General features: G+C 42.7%; 1 protein-coding gene across 12 annotated transcripts in view; it reads left to right on the plus strand.

Moving 5' to 3' along the window:
• Window positions 1–1,170: 1,170 nt before the first annotated feature.
• SORT1 (sortilin 1) overlaps window positions 1,171–17,228 on the plus strand; it is a 65,885-nt gene continuing 49,827 nt past the window's right edge. For 4 of the 12 annotated variants that reach the window (XM_085023739.1, XM_085023741.1, XM_085023740.1 and 1 more), the window contains exon 1: window positions 1,171–2,013. Coding sequence is in view for 8 of the 12 variants with exons in the window: in XM_021090071.2 (XP_020945730.1) it covers window positions 1,224–1,535 (312 nt within the window). In the remaining 4 variants the exon portion in view is untranslated. Of the gene's footprint in view, window positions 2,014–4,985; window positions 5,464–17,228 lie in introns of those variants that run through there. The other 8 variants (XM_021090071.2, XM_013997288.3, XM_021090072.2 and 5 more) reach the window with 4 other exon arrangements.

Genomic DNA, 17,228 nt, shown 5'->3' on the forward strand with positions numbered 1-17,228 from the left:
TTTTAATGTAAGCCTTGGGTTGGGTGCCCTGCACCATTCATTTTGCTCTACAATGAATATATTCTCATTTGGATTTACCTCCAGTTTATAATTAAAAGTAGTTGTTAGCTGCTTTATTTAGGTGTAACATTTTGTATACTTCATATCTTCCTACTTATTACCTTTTCTACTGAGCAACTTCTAGCATTCCAAAGAGTCAATAAGGAGGATATCTAAAACTGGTTTTACTTCCACTGTGTGTTCCAGAATAATGTGCCTCTCCTTCCTGCGATAAACGGAACAGTGTAGGGGTTTTGTTTTATTTACTGGAGACAGGATGCTAATTTAAGGGACATCATATACCGAACACCAAACTTGTGCAATGCACTCACTGCAGGGTTAAAACACTTTGGTAAAGACAGATACGCATCTATACAATGATCATCTCTCAATTAGGCACTGGGCAATTCTGTCCCCCTTTTACCTGTCCCTTATGTCTAAGCTACTTTCTAACTCCAGGAAAACCAATAGGCAGTTCCTCCTTTGGTTAACTCCCTGCAGAAGAGGAAGATGAGTGAGGAGAGAATTTTCTTCGGGCTCGCATGAGTCACGGATGTCCTAATGTCTATCTGCCTCCGCGAGATTTAGCCCACACAGCTCTCACTCACTGTAGACAAATGGGGCACTCCAACCCTGCAAGGGTTAAAAGCCAGACGCACCGGTTAATGACAGAGCCCCCATTTCCAGCTAAGCGAGCTCAGGGATTCCCTGAGGAGATTTTCCAGGCGCTGCAGCAACCCAAGGAATTTTAAGGGTGTCTCTGGGGAAGAAGGGACCAATTCAGCCCCAACTTGAGGGTGCCAGAGGGAGGAGCTAGGGGTCGGGGCCCCACGGAGTTGGGGGCTTCTCGAGAAGGAGGGAAGCTCCCCATGCTAACTCTGGAAGCCCGGCCTGGGAGACGCCGGGCGATGGGGGGATGACCTCAGCGGTCTCTGCCACGTTCCAGCCAATCAGCCCCGCATCTTGGCATCCGAATCCAGGACCCCCTAAGCAGGAGGCGCCGCGAGCCAATCAGCAGTGGACCGGGGAAGAAAGACAGGCGGCCAGCCTATGGGCGGAGAGGTCTGGCTTGGCGTATCCAGGGAGCGCCGGCTCCAGCAAGGGGGGGGGAAGGTGGGCGGCGCCGGCGGGGGTGGGCGGGCGCGCCGGGCGGCAGGTGTCGACGGCGTCGGCATTCGGCGGCGATGGAGCGGCCCCGGGGAGCTGCGCAGGGCCTCTCGCGCTGGCCCCACGGCCTCGGCCTCCTTCTCCTCCTCCTCCTCCAGCTGCTGCCGCCGGCAAGCCTCGGCCAGGACCGGCTGGACGCGCCGCCGCCGCCCGCTGCGCCGCTGTCGCGCTGGTCCGGCCCCGTCGGGGTGAGCTGGGGGCTGCGCGCGGCCGCGCCTGGGGGCCCGGTTCCCCGCGGCGGCCGTTGGCGCCGCAGCGCGCTCGATGAGGACGAGGACTGCGGCGGGGTCCGGGACTTCGTCGCCAGGCTGGCCAACAACACACACCAGGTGAGCGGGCGCCGGGCCGGGGCACCGCCCGGACTGTGAGGTGCTGCCCCCGGGCCCCTGGCGGCCGCCCGCCCCGCCAGCGCAGCCCGGCCCTCTGTCTTGTCCGTGCGCCTCGCGTCCCCGCGGAGGAGACCCCGGCTGCTCGCCAGCCCCGCTGGCCCGCGCTCCCCCGGCCGCAGCCCCGAAACTGCGGCTGGCCGGCGGGCGGGCCGAGTTGGGCCCGGGGAGCTGCCCTCAGATGCCGCGGCCGAGCATGTTTCGTCACAGGGGAGGCAGGCTTTGACTTTCACGGGATTCTTTTTTTTTTTAATTTTTTTTTTTACTTTTATTTTTCTGTTTAATTGTCAAAATCTCTCGAGCGTCGTTGTTTTCCGTCTGTATAAATAATTAGGATCCAGTAACGCTATACCCCACCAGGAAGCTGGAGGAGTAATTACCTCTTAAGTGCTTGGAGAAGTTGGGCTACGCAGAAGCAAAGGTGTGTCTTCGCCGGGTCAGTACTTTCTGGGTGGGTAGGCGGGTGTTCAGTAATCCCAGAGCAGTTATTAGATTACTGTGTGTTTTAACGGCTAAAGGAACAAGCTTGGCAGTGGGGTTGATAGTACGTATATGATCTCTCTTACGCCTTCGATTTGACCTTCTGTCATGGCATTGGACTGTATCCCATTGTAACAAGATTTCCAACACTTAACACGTTGCAGATATTCTGCTTTGAGTTAGGTCCTCGTCGAAAACTTTAAAAATTATGGCAGTTCTGTCTCTGGGGATAAGCAGCTCAACCTTTGCATAGTACTACTGGTTGACAAAGCCAGTTGTTGGCTATGTCCTGGCTCCTTGCACCTTGGGCGTCTTCCTCATTTTTTTTTTTTTTTTTCTTCCTAGAACTAGCGATTTAATTGCTACCCACATTTGCGTAATATATTTACAATTGAATATATTTTCTCTCTTCTATCCATCCCTCCTTCCTTCCTCTTTCAAGGAGAGTTGCACATGGGGACAGAAGTGAGTGGTTAACTGCACTTGTCCTTTTAGAACCACATGCTGTAATAGCCAAATCCCCCCTTGAACTGTCTTTCTCCCTCTGCCTGGATTATACTTATTACCTGTGCAGAATTCTCTGGTCTGGGGACCCAGGGCAGTTGCAGTCAAAGCACAAGCTGTCAGGGATAACTCTTGCTAAATGCAGTCCAAGCAGCAGCTGCATAAAAGTGGCCAAGCTAGTGCTGACGTGTGGGACAGTTTGGGTGCACACAGAGTGGAATGAGAACTGAGAAGTCTTCCTGTTTGACAATAAAAAAAAAACTTACAGACTTCCATCTCAGTGGGGAGTTGAGAAAGGCTTTATAACACTAGCGCCTCATTTATAATGAGACCATTTCCTTCCTTGAGCCAGCTGGACACAGCATTCCTACTCCACATTTCAGATTCTTCTCTTGCTAGCTGACCTACCTTTAGGACCTGCTGCTACTCCTGGATTTATTCCTTTAGTCAGAGTCTTCCCTGTTTGGTTTGAATTGATATGTCATTTGTAATGCATTAATTTCTAGAAGTTGAAAAAAAAATGGCTCAAGTAGGTTCTTAGAACAAATCCACTCAAGAGCAGATCTGAATGAAACCTCATTCTTTGAAGTCCATATGTTAAAAAAAAAAAAAGTCTTCCCTCTTTTTCTTTCATTTTATTTAGCTGCTGTTTCCAGTGATTTTTTTTAAACTTATTTTTTTAGCCTTCTTTCAGTGACCTCATTTAAAAGAATTGCTTTTGCATTTCTTAATCATCCATGGTTTCCTCAGAGATTCCATCTTTTTTGTAGCATGTATATGTGGAAAAAGTGAAGCCACTATCAACAGTCTTCATCTTAGAAATGGTTGAATAAAGCAGTTCTTAGTGGTGCACCCCCTTAACCAAGAATTTTTATGTTGTAGTCGGTTCTGCTTTTCCACTCTATGTTTTTAGAAGCCGTAATAAATCATCCTGAACTCTATTGAAGAGATCCAGTGTTGGGGGATCCTTTATAAACTGTGAAATAAAAATATCAGCATGACTTTGTATTAGACATAGTGTATACTTTTGTAAGCTGGGAAAACGCCTTTTAGAGTAGTTTTTCATAAAATGACAGGATTCAATTCCCCAAAAAATGAAAAGTTCTTGCTTCTCTTCTTCTCTGTTAGAACTCGCTGTGCATGTCAAGCCACCTTACTTCATGTAGTCAGTGTACCTGGGTGCCCTCCAGATGTCCAAGATGTGCTAGATACTCGGGGTGCCAAGGTAGAAAGACGAGATAATTCAGACTGGAGAACGAAGAGCCTCAAAAGGCTTTAGCAAATCTAGACCTATTTCTGTGGCTTATGTGGCGTGTGAGAATATGTTGGTGTTTAACGAAACTTTTTTTTTTTTTTTGTCTTTTTGTCATTTCTTGGGCCGCTCCTGCGGCATATGGAGGTTCCCAGGCTAGGGGTCAAATCAGAGCTGTAGCTGCCGGCCTACACCAGAGCCACAGCAACTCGGGATCCGAGCCGAGTCTGCAACCTACACCACAGCTCATGGCAACGCCAGATCGTTAACCCACTGAGCAAGGGCAGGGACCGAACCCACAACCTCATGGTTCCTAGTCGGATTCGTTAACCACTGCGCCACAACGGGAACTCCTAACTAAACTTCTTAGGGAAGCAAAGTAGAACTAAAGCATGATACGGCTTTATAGTCTTGGGGTTTAGGAAACCTGTGCCTTAGTGACCCATAACTCGGGCTTCTTCACTCATGAAACCCAACAAGTATGTGTGTGCGTATTTATAAATGCTTCTTTCTTGGACTTGATAATAAGCTTCCTCTTGCCCTTAATCTCAAACAGTTTTTGTCCCACACTTTTAACAGATTCTTTCCTTTAAGTGCCTGGAGTGTTCATGGCATGTATAACCTTTATGCATGAGAGAAGTTGAGCAAGCCTAGAAGATTTTATTAATATTGGTTGCTAAGTTGGATTGCTTCAAAACATTCCTCCATATAAGCACCCCTTTGAGGTTAGGCATGAAACTCTGTCTTAAAGAAACAGACGAAATGCCTTGGCCAGAGTTGTGGTGGTGGCTGACATAATTTCCTTACTTCTCATTCCTGAGTTCAGACCATTTGACAATTTCCTTGAAACTTTTAAAACTCATGGTTCATAGAGCCAGGAACTGTTGTCCGTTCTCTGTCCTCCTTCTGTTCCTGTCATTAACCACTTCTTTACACATAGCTTCCCAGCTTCTACCCCAACATCAAAGGATCTGGTTCCTTAAACAAACAGGCCCTGTAGGGAGGCCGTGTTGTATGGGGTGTCAGCTCTGAGAAGAATGTGTGTGTTTGTTTGCTCGTGCTGGCAGGGCTCAGTCCAGGCTGACAGGACTGAATGTGCCTGTTGGAGGCTTCAAGGAGCTGCCCCGCTCAGCCTGTTGTGGATCTTTGTCACACCCAGAAATCTGAAGGTCAGTGCCTTTGATTACCCGGCACTTTCTAACCGCCTCTCTTAGTCCAGGACCCAGCCTGTCTTCATACTACCTTCTTCCAGCACTCCCACCCTCAGCCTCTAGTTAATTGTCCCTGGAGTCGTTTCAGCCGTTCATCTTGGGGCATCAAGGAATAGGAATTCTGCAGGCTCTCCTTCCGGGTCCTGGTTGAACAGAATGAGCAAAATCCTCATGAGGATTCTGCACCCATGCATGTGCTCAGGACACCTTTAACCCCTGCGGGATGGGAAGAGGACTCTGCATTGGGGTTTCCGTTAAAGGTAGCAGCAGAGTTGAGAAACTGTACTTGTTGGGGAACGTCTTCATGTGAGGTTCGGGTGAGGCGAGGCCGAGAGCTCTCCAGGTGGGCCAGACGCCTCGAAGAGACTGCAGTCCAACAGCGGGGTAAGCGCTCCGCTGACTCAGACACTTGGCTCTGCCCATGGTGAGTCTCCTGTCTGTGCAAATAATTGCAATAAGGCTTATGTTCCGGTCAGTTTCTAATGGCTCTTGCTGTAATGATGATAATAACAGGCTCTTCATTCTGCTGTTTTGATCTGATATTTTGTGTCAGGTTCACAGAAACTAACAACAACAGCTTCTTTTGCTCTCTGCCTATTTCCAGTCAGCTCTTGCCAGTAAACATCGAGTTCTTAGGGGATGACTGCAGAGACTGTGCCCCCAACTTTGTCCTACTTGGCCTCTTACCCTCGTGTGATCCTCACAGGAAGGGCAGTGCTTGACGCAGAGTTGTAGTGGTCAGCTCAGGAAAGACACCTTTTCTCTTTCTCTCTTCCTAACCATCCCTACCCCTCAAGTTCTGTCTTTACAGGGAGTAAACTCTGCTTTGAGACCTAGAGAAATGATGCTCAGATGTTTTATAAGATTAGAAGCTAGTAATAAGGTAGGCAAGACTATCAAATTCGACATATGATTGAAAATACAGCTGGAGTTCTTTTGTGGCACAGCAGGTTAAGGATTTGGCATTGTCACTGCAGTGGCCTGGGTCACTGCTGTGGTGCTGGTTTGATCCCTGGCCCAGGAACTTCTGCATGCCACAGGCTCAGCCAAAACAAACAAACAAAAAAGTGATTTCTAAAAATATAGCTTTTCAGATTTCCCCAGTAGTTTCCAGCATAACTTCTCTGGCATTGTCTCTGCAAAGCCTCTGGTTCCATCCCTGGTCCAGGAACTTCCATATGCCATGGGTGTGGCCATGTGCTTTTAAAAACAAAGACAAACAAACAAAAACAAAAAAACACAGCTTTTCTAGCAAAATTCTGTATGGCAGTGGCTCCAAAAATATTATGAAACAGATGCTGCATTTGTAAATTTCTTTAAAAAAATTTCAGTTATCGTTCTGTCTTTTTATAACCAGTGTTTCTACTGCATCTTTTATTCCTCTTTTTAAACATTTCATGAAAACTTGTTCTTCCCACTGTCCTTGTGACCTCCCTGATCTGTATGTAGGTGGCTTTGAAGAGTAATGGGGCTTGAGGGACAAGCTAATCAATTTCAGTCTGTTCTTAGATATTTTTTTTTTTTTTTTAACAGTCACTGTAATGGTGACTATTGGGTTAGGAATATGTGGCTTTGAGCTAGCTGGGTTGAATGAATCTTTGTGATAGACCTTTCATGCCTTTGGAGGTTGTTAGGTGAATGCTGGACATGTGGGTGGTTTTTTTTTTTTTTTTTTTTTTTAAGATTAAGGCTCTTTTTCTTTCTCTGTCCTCATCTTCATTTTCAGGAAACCACAGTGGGGGAAAAAAAGAATCTTCTATTTAGAGCCTGTGGTGTTTTGCTGAGAACCTTTTCTATGAATGCAGTTTATTTTCTGTTTTGCATTTCAGTATCTGGCCCTTAACTCCTCATCTACAGTATGAGAAGTTTCACCAGATTTAAAATGTCTAGAAAATTCTGATTTGTATGGAAGAAGAGGAGGCCAGAGATTGCGATCACAAATGTTTATTGGTTGATTCCAAATTTAGAAGCAAAATTGTGGCTGTTCTGCTTCCCAGTTGAACTTGAACATAGCCTGGATTTCACATCTGGGGGTAATTTGTTACCACCTCCAGAGCTTGCTTCAGTGAAATACGAGTGTTCTTAAAGATAACAGGAGTTGTTTGTTTTTTCTTTTTTTTTTTTTTTTCGAGTAATTATGAAAGACGTTTGACTCTTATTTTGGGGGAAATACTTTATTGTCCCTTGTTGGCTGAAAAAAATCTAAAGCTGATCAAAGCTGCTAGCTTGGATAGTCCAAAAGCAAGCCAAATAGCTATCTAGCAGTAAATATTTTTCCCTTCCCTACAGTACTCTGCCAGAACTGGGCTTTTTTTCTTGTTCTGGCTGCCTGTGTGTTTGAAAATAGATGGTCAGCTTACTATTAATATACTCAGCCCTATGCTAGTTAGAAACTTATATATGGTTAATTGGCCTAATTTATTTTCATTAGAAGAAAATGTATGTTTTTTTTTTTTCTTTCTAGGGCTTATGGGTAGTATTTCTCTTATATTTGCTTTTGTTGAGAGTTTTTTTCTTTTCTTCCTGTATGTTCTAAAACACTAAGCTGTAATATTGTAGTTGAGCCAGTTTGTAAACCTGGTTCAACAGGAAGATCACCCTGATGAACCAAGAGAAATTGAACTGGGAAGGAAATTTTTAATGAACTTTAGTACCTCACAGACACAAGATAGTTCAGATCAAATGTTGATCCCGTACCTGCTCTTTGTCAGAGGGATTCAAGTCACGAATATGCTGTATACGGAATTCACAAGAGATAATGTCCAGATTGGAGTCTTGGCTCTGTTGCTTCATAGCTACGTGGTGTGATCATGGATCGTCACTTAACTTTTCTGATCTTTATGGTTTTTTGTTTTTGGTTTTTAAAGTGGAGAATCAACTTTAAGATTATTTGGAGGGCAAATGAGAATTTTTATCAAAATGTTTTGGTAAATGTAAAGTATTGTGTAGATAGCATTCCCTGAAATGCTTTTAGAGTTCAGGCCTGTGCTTAAGAAAAGTTAAACATAAAAACATCTACTTTAGCTATTGAGAGACAGCTTGCTGAGAATTTGGAAGGATTTTGGAAGAGGGCCTGAGCACACTGCAGTGTGGTGGTCTGGGATGAAGAGAGAATCAAGGTGGAAGGGGATTCTTAGGGAGAGCTGTAAGGACCTGGAGGTAAGGAGGTCAGGGCAGGCTCGGGGAGTGGTCAGTGGAGACTTGCTGTTGGGGAGAAGTAGTTGATGAGGAGTGTGACTAAGGTGTCCAGGAAAGCGTAAAGAGAAGCCAGAGAAGACAGCTTTTTATTGCTTGTGATAGAACATGATGGAAGATAGCATGAGAAAAAGAATGTATATATATTATGTATGACTTGGTCACTATGTTGTAGAGCAGAAATTGACACAATCCTTTAAATCAGCTATACTCTAATAAAAATAAAAAATTTTAAAATAGCTCTTTGTGAATGGTGGAAAGAGAGGAGGTATGGGGAGGGAATCTGGTGTTAGGTCATACTGGGGAAAGTGTTTTCAAAGGTAGTGCTGGACATGGGACAGAGCTGGATAAGCCAGAGGTGGACATGGGGAGCCAAGCACAGTTTTCCTTGGAAAGAAAAGTAGAAGTTGACCACTACTGAGGTCTTGGAAGAGTATATCCAACAGGAGAGCAGAATAGAGGGCAGGGCAGACTATCTTTTATACCTGAAGTGCTCAACGTTCCAAAGAATATTCCCGGACTCCTGAACTTTATTGAAGGGGAAAGTGAGCCAAGGCATGAGAGACCCAAGAGCTGTAAGACAGTGAAGCCTAGAGTTCCTGTTGTGGCTCAGCAGATTAAGAACCCAACTGGTATCCGTGAGGATGTGGGTTTGAATCCTGGCCTCGCTCCGTGGGTTAAAATCTGGCATTGCCATGAGCTGTGGTGTGGGTGGCAGACGTGGATCAGATCCCATGTTGCTCTGGCTGTGGTGTAGGGCAGCAGCTGCAGCTCGGATCTGTCCCCCAGCCTGGAAACTTCCATGTGCTGCAGGTGCAGCCCTAAAAAGACAAAAAAAAAAAAAAAAAAAGAAAGAAAGAAAAGGACAGTGAAGCGGGGAAAACAGATTTTTCTGAACTTTTATGAACAAGAATAAGATTGAACTCTTGCTGATAATGTATTTAGCAGTTTAAATCTAGATTGTTAGGCTGATTAGCTAGTCAGATCTATTACCGATGAGGCTAAATGACTTGCTTATGGGTCAGAAGCTGGAAGTAGAATAGTTAGGTCCCAACACGGTGCTGCACTTTGAAGTGTTTCATAGAGACTTGTTTAAAGTCAGTGCATTTTCTGTAGGGATAAGGCAAGGTTATAGACTCCAGCTGTAAGTCATACAGTTGTGACTTCCTTTCTGCTCCTTAAGGTCATCGTTCCCTCAACAGAGCTAAGTTAGTCTTCCTAAGCCTCAGTTATCCCATCATTGTCATGAGACTCTGAAGAGAAAATGTTTTGAAAATCTTGGTACACCGAATATGTAGGATTTATGTCATTTCTTAATAAGCCTGTTGATCTGCTGCTGCGCCCACAGAGCCCAGTTGTCAGCCAAGTGATCTTGGTAAATACCAACTCCAGAGGAACGTGTGCATAAAAAAGGAGATGGATGATGCATCCATGTATTTGATGTTATCATTTGGCAGGTTGGGTGATAGGCTTGGGCGGGGGTAGCAAGAATGAGAGTGAGTCAAGATTGGCAGAAATGTAAGAAGCATATGTGTTCTTATTTTAACCTTCATGATTACATCAAAATTTTAACTTGTTAATATGAGTGATGCTACCATGTGGTATTAACTGGAGTTCTTTGAGGCAGTAGTTAGGGAAGGAACATGATTTCAGGTTAGATCTGGATTCAAACTTAAGTGGTGACCAGGGACAGATGAATCTGTAAGATGGGTATACTAATACCTACCTCTTAGAATCCTTATGGAGATAAAACGAGACAGGGTAGGACTTGGTGTGTATTTATCCTTTATTGAGGATATTTTATAATGATTACCTGCACAAAGCTTCTGATGCATTACCAGTTAGATGCTCAAATATCTGTGAGCACTTAAATTTTTTTTCCACAGCTGTAATATTCCTTGAGAATTAGTATGGGAACAAACCAAATGTGGGTTAAGAAATATGTACTACTTTTGTCCTTGGACTCAGAGTTTTTAAAAAGTTGGATAAAATGAGGGAGGCGAGACACCTGTCCAAAGTGTCTTTCTTGAAGCTATGAGATACGGAGGAGAAAATAACCCCACTATTATCAGACACCTGCTCATCTGGTTATAATAGTTTCAAGGATGTATAGTTATTTACTTATAGTCTTAAAGAACTTACAATTATTTTTAAAAGACTATTTATAATTCAATAACTATTTCAATACTCCTTGAAGCTTTAGTTTTTTTCAGTTAGTGACTGTGGTTTTAAGTTGCTGGCTTTAAAATAGCACTTGGCCCATTTCACCCTCATTCATTAACTGAGCAACCACTATTAGCTTTGTACTCTGTGGCCCTCTCTGAAGTTTTAAGAAATATTGGTGAGATGAGATAGGTACTTCTCAAGAACTTAGCTTGGAAATGTGACAGGCCAGAATGTCAGTGGAATTATTTTTTATCATGTGCATATCTCTTTAAGGTAATATTTCACCATTTCCTGGCCTACGTTAACTCTCTGCTCAAGTTGAAGTTACCTTCTCACCAGTCCCTTTAGCTTGCCATGTGCTCTGTGGCTTCTCCATCTTTGTTCTTCCGGCATTCCTCCAGTCTGAATGGCGTTCTAGCTCTGCTTGAGTTTTTTTCTTCTGTTCTTTACTATAACATTTAACCATACTATACAATGCAGCACTTCAGTATATGTTTTATAAACATTATATGCTTTATAAACATATATCTAGTATATGTTTTATTTTATTTTATTTATTTTTTAGGGCTGCACCTGAGGCATATGCAAGTTCTCAGGCTAGGGGTCAAATCAGAGCTATAGCTACTGGCCTACGCCACAGCCACAGCAACATGGGATCTGAGCCACATCTGTGACCTACACCACAGCTGATGGCAATGCCGGATCCTAAACCCACTGAGCAAGGCCAGGGATCGAACCCGAGTCTTCATGGATGCTAGTCGGGTTCGTTACCTCGGAGCCACAATGGGAACTCCTAGTATTCTGTTTTATATTCACTTTCATTTTTTCAGTTGGTACTATCAGGATTATAAACTCCTTAAAGGTAGTACAAGCATGGCCCCTTAATTCATCTTTTTGCCTTACATGATCCTGGAGAGAGAGTAGTCATTAAACGTATAGTGTGGAGTCAGACAGACATGAGGTTGTTTTTTGGGTTTTTGATTTGATTTGGGGTTTTTTTTTTGGTTTTGTTTTTTATTTTTTATTTTTTGTTTGCTTTTTAGGGCGTCACCTGCAGCATATGGAAGTTCCAAGGCTAGGGGTTAAATTGGAGCTGCAGCTGCAGCTCACGGCAATGCCATATCCATAACTCACTGAGCAAGGTGAAGGATCGAACCCATAGCCTCATGAATACCAGTCAGATTCATTTCCGCTGCACCCATAACAGGAACTCCAGACAGACATGAGTTTGAATCCTTGCTCTGCCACTTAACCAGCTGTGAACTTTGGGCAAAGTACTTAACCTCTCTGACCCTCCTTCATTTATAAAGTATCAGGGATCCTTTGTATATATGAATGCTCAGTAAAGGTCAGTATTATTATTGTTATTCTTTAATTCAACAATTGTTTATTGAGCGCCTACCATGTGCTAGGCTTTGTACTGGGTCCTGTGGATATGCAACACAACAGACAAGATCCCTGCCTTTGTGGACTAGTAAAGAAAATGGACATTAAACAAATATGTAATTATAAACATGTTAAGCGCCAAGAGGGGAAAAGCAACTAGAGAAGAATCATTGACAGAGGACCTTTTAGTGTGGGGCATTAGGAGGGACTTGCTGAGAAATCCTTTAAATTGGTGCTTGAAGATGAATAGACTGTTTCCAGTAGGAGCGTCCGAGTGTCAGCCGAGAGAAGAGCATGTTCAGAGGCATGGGACCAGAAAGAGCCTGGCGCCTCCAAAGATTTGGAAGAAGGCCAGTGTGGCTGGAGCTGAGGGCCTGAGGGGTAGTCCCTCACCCAGTGGGGAGCTCTGAGCTTTTACGGTCCAGTCAGTTGGCAGCCGGTATATATTCCTTCATCACTCTCTTGCAATGGGACTAAGATGTAAAAATTATATGCTAACAGTTTTGAAATTTAACTCACTTATTAGGTGTGATTAGAAAAGAATTATCCCATGAAAGTGAGTTTTTCAAAAACTAAACCCATTCTTTTAAGTGACAAAGTTTTGTTTTGTTTTTTAATGGATGTTTTTCTGAAATACTTCTCTGCCTTCTTGGTCAACAGTATGACCCTGGATTAAATTATGCTATACCACAACTCACATTATTTTTTTCAATTTAATTTTTATTTTATTTTGGAGTATACTTGATTTACAATGTTGTGTTAGTTTCAAGTGTACAGCAAAGTGATTCAGTTATATGTATATATGTACATAGCCCTTCTTTCTCAGATTCTTTTCCCATATAGGCTATTACAGAATATTGAGTAGAATTGCCTGTGCTATACAGAAGGTCCATGTTGATTATCTATTTTATTTTTATTATTTAAATAGTTATTTTTATTACTTAATGAATTGATCACACCTTGTAGTTGTACAATGATCATCACAATCCAATTTCACAGGATTTCCATCCCACAGCCCAAGCACATCCCCCCACCCCCCAAACTGTCTCCTCCGGAGACCATAAGTTTTTCAAAGTCTGTGAGGCAGCATCTGCTCTGCGAAGAAGTTCAGTTTGTCCTTTTTTCAGATTCCACGTGTCAGTGAAAGCATTTGATGTTGGTATCTCATTGTATGGCTGACTTCACTTAGCATGATAATTTCTAGGTCCATCTGTGTTGCTAAAAATGCTGGTATTTCATTCCTTTTAATGGCTGAGTGATATTCCATTGTGTATATGTACCACATCTTCTTGATCCACTCCTCTGTCAATGGACATTTAGGTTGTTTCCATGTCTTGGCTATTGAAAATACTGCTGCAATGAGCATTGGAGTACATGTGTCTTTTGGAGTCATGTTTTTCTCTGGATAGATATCCAGGAGTGGGATTGTCAGATCAAATGGTAGTTCTATTTTTAGTTTTCTGAGGAATCTCCATACTGTTTTCCACAGTGGTTGCACCAATTTACATTCCCACCAACAGTGTACTAGGGTTCCTTTTTCTCCACACTCTCTCCAGCACTTATTGTTTGCAGATTTTTTGATGATGGCCATTCTGGCTGGTGTAAGGCAGTACCTCATAGTGGTATTGGTTTGCATTTCTCTAATAATGAGTGATGTTGAACATCTTTTCATGTGTTTCTTGGCCATCTGTATGTCTTCTTTGGAGAACTGTCTGTTTAGATCTTCTCATTTTTTGATGGGGTTATTTGTTTTTTTGGTATGGAGCTGCAGAAGGTGTTTATAAATTTTGGAGATTAATCCCTTGTCAGTTGCTTCATTTGCAAAGATTTTCTCCCATTCTGTGGGTTGTCTTTTTGTTTTGTTTAGGGTTTCCTTTGCTGTGCAGAAACTTTTAAGTTTGATTAGGTCCCATTTATTTATTTTTGTTTTTACTGTCTTGACTCTAAGAGGTGAATCTGAGAAGGTGTTGCTGTCGTTTGTCAGAGAGTGTTTGGCCCGTGTTTTCCTCTTAGAGTTTTATAGTATCTAGGTCTTTAATCCATTTTGAGTTTATTTTTGTGTATGGTGTTAGGGAGTGTTCTAATTTCATTCTTTTCCATGTGGCTGTCCAATTTTCCCAGCACCACTTACTGAACAAGCTGTCTTTTCTCCATTGTATATTCTTGCCTTCTTTGTCATAGATTAGTTGGCTGTAGGTGCATGGGTTTAATTCTGGGCTTTCTATCCTGTTCCACTGATCTATATTTCTGTCTTTGTGCCAGTAACATACAGTTTTGATGATTGTTGCTTTGTAGTATAGTCTGAAGTCCGGGAGCCTGATTCCTCCAGCTCCGTTTTTCTTTTTCAGGATGTCTTCAGCTATTCTGGGTCTTTTGTGCTTCTAAAAAAAAAACTTTAAATTTTTTTTTTTTTGTCTTTTTGCCATTTCTTGGGCTGCTCCCGTGGCATATGGAGTTTCCCAGGCTAAGGGTCGAATTGGAGCTGTAGCTGCCAGCCTATGCCACAGCCACAGCAATGCAGGATCCAAGCCATGTCTGTGACCTACACCACAGCTCATGCCAACGCCGGATTGTTAACCCACTGTGCAAGGGCAGGGATCGAATCTGCAACCTCATGGGATTCGTTAACCACTGCACCATGACGGGAACTCCAAATTTTAAAATATTTTGTTCACGTTCTGTGAAACGTGTCCTTGGTAATTTGATAGGGATTGCATTGAATCTGTAGATTGCCTTAAGTAGTATAGTCATTTTTATAATATTAACTCTTCCAATCCAAGAGCCTGGTATGTCTTTCCATCTATTTGTGTCATCTTTGATTTCTTTCATGAGTAGTCTTATAGTTTTCAAAGTACAGGTCTTTTGTCTCTTTAGGTAGGTTTACTCCTAGGTATTTTATTCTTTTGGATGCACTGGTAAATGGGATTGCTTCCCTAATTTTTCTTTCTGCTCTTTCATTGTTAGTGTATAGAAATGCCGTCGATTTCTGTGTATTAATTTTGTATCCTGCGACTTTGCCAAATTAAAGGATGAGCTCTAACAGTTTTCTGGTAGAGTCTTTAGGATTCTCTAGGTATAGTATCATGTCATCCGCAAATAGTGATAGTTTTACTTCTTCGTTTCCAGTTTGGATTCCTTTTATTTCTTTTACTTCTCTGATTGCTGTGGCTAGGACTTCCAAAACTATGTTGAAGAGTAGTGGCGAGAGCGGACATCCTTGTCTTGATTATCTATTTTACATACAGTCATGTGTATATGTTAATCCCAAGCTACTCATTTATCCCTCACCTCCACCTTTCCCCTTTGGTAACCATAAATTTGTTTTCTAAGTCTGTGATGACTCACATTATTTTAATATAGTGTGGCATTAATGGGTCTGTTGAGTATGTGGGGCTATTTTCTCCCATTTCAGACAGCTCAGATTTATAAGTTCAGTGTCATTATCTCTTTGTCAAAGTTTATTCTCTTTTTCCTGCAGAAAAGATAGTCGTCTTGCAACATCCTGTTCCTTCTTGCTGCTGTCCCTGTCTCTAGAGGCACTATCCCCCAAATTTTATTTGTCTCTTCCGTAAGCTAAGCAAACAGATTCCTAATTGTAGGCAGTTCTAACAAGTTTAGCAAATTGATTTAGAGTGATGGTCTGTAAGTTTGTCTTAGTGGTCAAGTGCATGGATTTTTTTAATTGCTTGGACAGTGGCATCAGAGTTCTCTTTCCCTTGCTTCCTTTCAGTGAGTGTCCAGGTTATTGGGGTTTCTAGCATTTGGGGAGTTGTTGTTGTCCTTTTAACGCTAGAGTATTGTGGAGCAAGGCATTGATTGTTCTTCTTCTTCTTCTTCTTTTTTTTTTTTTTTTCAACCAAAGCAGAGCAGTGTAAAAGCAAACTGAGTTGTGAAATTATTGATGAGTCACAGAATTTTAAATCTTATAGGGACTAGAAATGTTGTCCTTCCAGCTTCCTCGCCCTGGTGGTGACGTTAGGCTGCACTGCTCAAGTTCACACACCTGTTGGCAGAGCCGAAATCAAATTCAGGTTGACCCAGTATTAGCCCAGTGCTCTCCTCTGTATTATCATGCCCCACAGGAAACCCTGAACAATTGAATAGGGTTGCAAACTTGTATAATGTTTTATGTTTAGCCTTTTTATTTCTAAGAATAGTCTCTGGGAGATCTGGAACATTTGTGATCTTATTTTTGGCTCATGTTTTATGATTCTAGCAGTCCTTATTTAAGAACAGAACTGTATTCTGTTAACATTTTGTTTCTGTCCACAAGAGTGTCACCCAGGTTTTGTTCTAGACTGCTCTTAACACATCACTGTGTCCTATCTATCCCTGTGTTCCCTCAGCGGGGTTTGGAAGCCTAAATCTTAAATTTCCAGCCGTTATGGGGTCACCAGTGCCTTTCCTTTGTATGCTGTTTCATTTGATTCTTATTATTCCAATGAGTGAAGGCGCATAATTCAGTTTTACTCCTGAGGAAATAGATTCCCAAGAGAGAAAATGATTTGTGCCTACTTTCCCAACCAGTTAGTGACTAGACCAGACTTTAACACCCCTTTGCAGTTTTATTTTCACAGTGACAGGCTGTCTTCGTCGGTTGAGCGTCTAGCATGTTTAGTCTTCATTTTTAGACTTCCGCAAGAAGTGTGTTATAGAGTGTAAGCTCTGTGAGCACTGAGTGTGTGTTTCCACTGCTTTTCCCCGTGCCCCAGAAAGGGTCCAGCACATGGCCAACAAGCAGATGTATTTGTTGAAAGAAGGAATGTGTGTGAAGGATGACATCATTGAATTTGCTCCTTGTTTTCTGGCCAGAGAGGTTGTTCCTGATGGCAAGACGGCTTTAAAAATGGCATTTAAACTGGGGCTGGGTGTGTGAAACTGCGCATGCTCAGTTGTGCTGGTGTCAGTTCTCTCAGTATTTTACTTTTGATCAGGTGTGTAACTAAAGATAGGCAGAAGGTTCTCATTACCAAGTTTGTTTTTGTTTTTTTTTTTTCCCCCCAAGCCAGAGTGACTCTTGCGACCAGCTTTAAGTTCTCCCAGCTATAGTAACAGTAGTTTGATTAGGCTTCTAGTTTAATAGATGTGAAGACAGTTATTTTTGTGAAGAATGTTGTGTTTTGTGGCCGTTCTCTTTCTCCAAATGCAACTAGAGATTAGCTAAATGACCACAGAAATGGACATTTGTGTTAATTCATGGTCTCTAAATGTGTGGACCTCAGACTTAAAAATGGGCAGTAAATGTGTGAATGAGTCTCACATCATCCTGGCTGGCAGTGTGGATGTGTCTCAGAGAAAGAAGGTAGTACAAGCTGTCACTTACTTGCTAACATGAGTCCCTGAAAACCAAGTTGGTTAAAAATGCCAGCCAGGAGTTCCTGTCGTGGCTCATTGGAAATGAATCTGACTAGCATCCATGAGGACTTGGGTTCGATTCCTGGC

The sequence above is a fragment of the Sus scrofa genome, chromosome 4, assembly GCF_054392235.1.
Source record: "Sus scrofa isolate SSC_HxYL_T2T_F1_AM1 chromosome 4, Sscrofa_HxYL_maternal_Yorkshire_Landrace_v2.0, whole genome shotgun sequence".
NCBI classification, from domain to species: domain Eukaryota; kingdom Metazoa; phylum Chordata; class Mammalia; order Artiodactyla; family Suidae; genus Sus; species Sus scrofa.